Below are 4,256 nucleotides of genomic sequence, written 5' to 3'. Positions count from 1 at the left end.
ATACATTTATATAATATGTATATATATATAGGCCTTATATACATATTTGAAATATGAACATAAACAATGTTAAAGTAGGCTACATAGATGTGTTTACGACTCACTTTTCTTGCTGATATCCTGCCATTTCCATCCATCGATAAATAAAGTCCAGATTCAGAACCCCGGATGACGAACAAACTAGGGCCAACACCAAATGTTGTCATTTGCACTAAAAAATAAAAAAAAATAAAAAGAATTCTGGTCTTTCGGGCTATTAAATAAAACGCCATTTTGCCTGCAACGATCTACACCTTTATCTCTTCGCTCAAATCGGCTTTCCCAAATATTTTAAAAGCAATTTTGGTGCAGTAGTACATTTCAGTAGGCATAGAATTTGATAACAAAATAGTGGCAATAACAGCTTGGACCTAGTATACCTTCTATGACAGTTCAGTTAACAGCACCATCTATTTTCCGCTTCGGTTGACCCAAGGGAGGATAATACGGGAAGAGGAGAATGGGAGGAGTATTTTTCCAAATTTCATCATACACGTGTGATGAAGCTTGTAAACTTTATCACTGCATGGAATAGGTTGAGTCACTCTTAGTTACATATTTTGATACTAACAGAAAGATTAACCAAAAATAAGAAATTGTAAAATACATGGATATACCATAAAACCTTGAATAGAAGCCCAGTGTGCTTAATCTCGTGGGGAAGTCCATCTCGAAAAGTTTGCAACACTAAAGAGGGGGAAGTTTGGTTTGTACAGTAGTTTAGGTGACTTAATGCCAGTTAATACACTCCATGGTACAGATTGAAGTTACAGTGGCCTTATTTATTGTTTTATAGTAGTAATTCCCAAAATTTACAGCATTCATTTTGAAAAGAAGCCCCCTCTTTACTTTGCACATTGCTGGAAAGAAATAGCCTCTTTTCGAGGCTACTTTTTCCAGCAATGTGCCTACTGGCCGGCAATGTGTCTGAAGATACTCGAAAAGAAGCCCATCTCGAAAAGAATCCCAACCAGAGTTGCAAAAAAAAAAATAAATAAATAAATAAAAAAATAAAAAAAGGCTAGGGCTTCACTTCAAGGTTTTTTTTGTTTGTTTTTTTTTGGAGGGGGTGGGGGGCAGTCTTAACGTCTCAGAGGTCCTCGTACTATGTTCTATGTACTATGTACATGTACCGTACTATGAATTACTGTTTAGTAGGCCTGCACTTTTTCTAGGAGACTTGCGTACCCGAATAAACTTACTTAATATTGACATCCCAAGTGATTTAGATAGGTTTTGAACGTGGAAGTCATATTACTTCGTCAATTTCAACACCAATGTACCGTGACGTGTATGTTTATTATTTTTGAGTGCTTTGCCGTTTACGTCGATGAGATACGAGATACTTTATTGCAATTAATTATCATATAAAACTGAAGTTGAACAATAGACCAAGAAAAAACAGTACAATGAAACCACAAAAAGGACACGAAACGCTAAATAAATAAAAAAAATTCATGAAATAAAACAAAGTAAAAAAATTACGAAAAGCTAAAAAATAAAGCAAAAAAGGGATTAGGCCTAAGAGAGAATAGAATTGGATATATTTACAATTTTATGGTCGATGAGATACGAGATACCTTATTGCAATTATTTATCATATAAAACTGAAGTTGAACAATAGACCAAGAAAAAACAGTACAATAACATCACAAAAAGGACACGAAACGCTAAATAAATAAAAAAAAAAATCATGAAATAAAACAAAGTAAAAAAATTACGAAAGCTAAAAAATAAAGCAAAAAAGGGATTAGGCCTAAGAGAGAATAGAATTGGATACATTTACAATTTATAAACAATTTAGAAACATTGAAGCAAAATATGTACATATCAGCGATTCTTAGTAAAAAATTTTAAAAGGTATAAAAAAGTTACATTTATAATTAAGCGATAATTAAATTAGTTGATATTTTTTTTGTGAAATCTCATCCTTTTATAAGGGACGATGATGTCTCCGACGAGAGAAAACTGGGTGTGGTCAGGCGTCGCTCAAAATATTCCAAAAGTGATCTGGGGGTTTCAAAGGCTTAGGCCTATTTAATCGATCTTAGAATCTACTAATATGTAGAAAATACATATACATTTTCTTTTTCTTCGACGACGCCACCCCTACTCACTTGATGACGGCATCCTATTATAAACGATATAGTCTCATGGTCAGTCTATTCAAAATTGAACATTGAATTTCCAAAATTAGGCACATTTTTCAAGTCAGATATGCTATTTCCAGATGTCTAGAGCTGAGGCGCTAAAAATATAAATGTCGCACATCAGCCTTCAGTGGGCTGAGGTGAGTGTGGACTCTGGACTAGTAGAAGCGTGTGGTGCAGCGTGTAAGGCCTTTGATCTTTACAAAACTCTTTTTATAGATATTTACGTCTGGGATCTCAAAAATTTAAATGACCCTCCAGTTTACACCCTTGACTGATTCTTCGCCAACACATAATACTATCTTTCTTATTAATTGGTTAAACTTTTTCCGAATGTTTCATTCAGATCAGTTGATCCGTTTTCGAAATATCTGGTCTGGGACGTTTTCCTTTGAATGGTCTCCTCAGATCCACATCATACTGCGGATCGTCACAAAAATTTAATCATTTTTTTACAAAACCTTTACAAAATAGAATGTTTCATTTAGACCCATTGTTTTTTTGAAAGAGAAATTTAGGTCTGGGACCTAAAAAATTGAAAAGACCCTCAAATTTACACCCTTCACTGGATCGTCACTAACACATAAAAATTTCTTCCTTGTAACTTGATTAAATTTTCCCGTAAGTTTAACTTTCATTCACATCAACCGACCGGTTTTTGAAATCCGGTGTAGACTGTTTGACCTTAAATCACTTTAGTTGGTCCTCACACGCACACCCCACCATAGATTGACACTAAATATTAGGAGGCACATCCTTGATATATGGCCTATGCTTCAGCAAAGCACGGAAAAATTCTAAGCATGGTGACCAGAGTGACGGCCAGAAAAAAAAAACAGTGCAAAAAGATAGGAAAAATATATGCAAGAAAAAAGAAAAAAAATGAGAACAAAAACAATGCCTTTTCCCAGTACTGCTGGAAAAACCAATAATAAAATTATTATTATATTAGGCCTAATAATTACCAGAAATTAAAAAGTATCATGTATAATGGATTGTGTGCAACTTCCTGCGTTTCATTCCCTATGGAGAATGGACCTTTGCGGACGGTGTCGATCAAACCCAACAACTGGCCAATCAGAACAGGGCCAGGATATGGGCGTGTCCTACAAACACGCGTGTTGTCCCCAAGGTCCATTTCTACCATGCAGCTTTTAGCAGCACAGGACTTGGCACAAGATTGTACGGAGGGTGTTAAGAAAGACAGAGGAAATCTTATCGACGAAACAAAACCAACGAAACCAGCATTGGCCTGAACTCGCATCATTCGGTTGTAAGTCCAATACTTGTCGTTGCGATATGGAAACAAAAAGGCCTACTTACCATATTCGTCTCTACAGTTACTTGTACCGCTAACCAGTCCATCGGGACCAATTCGAAGGAAGTACCCCGTTCTTGATACTATCATTTGTGTAACAGCATTGGGTGGATTTGTCGTACTATTATATCTTTCTGAGTTGTCCCACCCCTCATCATTCATATAATCATGACTATTGACACTCCGGGTTTCAACGGATGCTGTGTTCTGTAATAACGGTGATGATATTGACAAAGTAACAATTGCCGCCCACAGCAAATTAAGTTTCAGTATTAAAACCATTGTTAGGAATTGGAGAAATCTGGAAAACTAAATCGAATGAGAAACATTAAATTAATACTAATACTCAATTTCATCTAAACATTGAATGTTCAATTTTAGAACACAAATATGTAATCATATATACCAATATTTGAATAGCTGAGTTATACGACAGTGACAATAAGGAGGTGGTTGGCGCAGTGGGAATGGTTTAGTTTCCAAAACTTAAGGTTTTGGTTTTCAATCCTTGAGACACTTTATATACATTGCTTCAGTCCAGTATCAACGGGTACCAGCATAATTACTGTGAGTGACATGCGATGTACCAGCATCACACTCATTCTCTTCACGCTACTTGAAACTTGGATAAGCTCCAGCCTATTAGTACTAAAGAGGTATCGTTAGAAAAAATACTAAACTATTTAACAAAACAAAATAATAATAAAAATAATAATATTTCGTTCGTTTTGAGGTATATATATATATAT

The 4,256-nt window shown here is 35.2% G+C and overlaps 1 protein-coding gene across 1 annotated transcript in view; it reads right to left on the bottom strand.

The window, feature by feature from the left end:
- Window positions 1-3,907, bottom strand: part of LOC117105838 (fibroblast growth factor 1-like) — a 4,910-nt gene extending 1,003 nt beyond the window's left edge. The window contains exons 1-2 of the mRNA XM_033247138.1: window positions 3,513-3,907; window positions 84-211 (exon numbers count right to left, since the gene is read on the bottom strand). Coding sequence (XP_033103029.1) covers window positions 84-211; window positions 3,513-3,789 — 405 coding nt within the window. The 5' untranslated portion in view covers window positions 3,790-3,907. The remainder of the gene's footprint in view (window positions 1-83; window positions 212-3,512) is intronic.
- Between the last annotated feature and the right edge of the window lie 349 nt (window positions 3,908-4,256).

The sequence above is a fragment of the Anneissia japonica genome, unplaced genomic scaffold, assembly GCF_011630105.1.
Source record: "Anneissia japonica isolate Jap-2015-1 unplaced genomic scaffold, ASM1163010v1 scaffold287754_len4335492_cov202, whole genome shotgun sequence".
NCBI classification, from domain to species: domain Eukaryota; kingdom Metazoa; phylum Echinodermata; class Crinoidea; order Comatulida; family Comatulidae; genus Anneissia; species Anneissia japonica.
The sequence above is the reverse complement of the archived record's forward strand: the minus strand, read 5'-3'. Positions and strand labels throughout refer to the sequence as shown.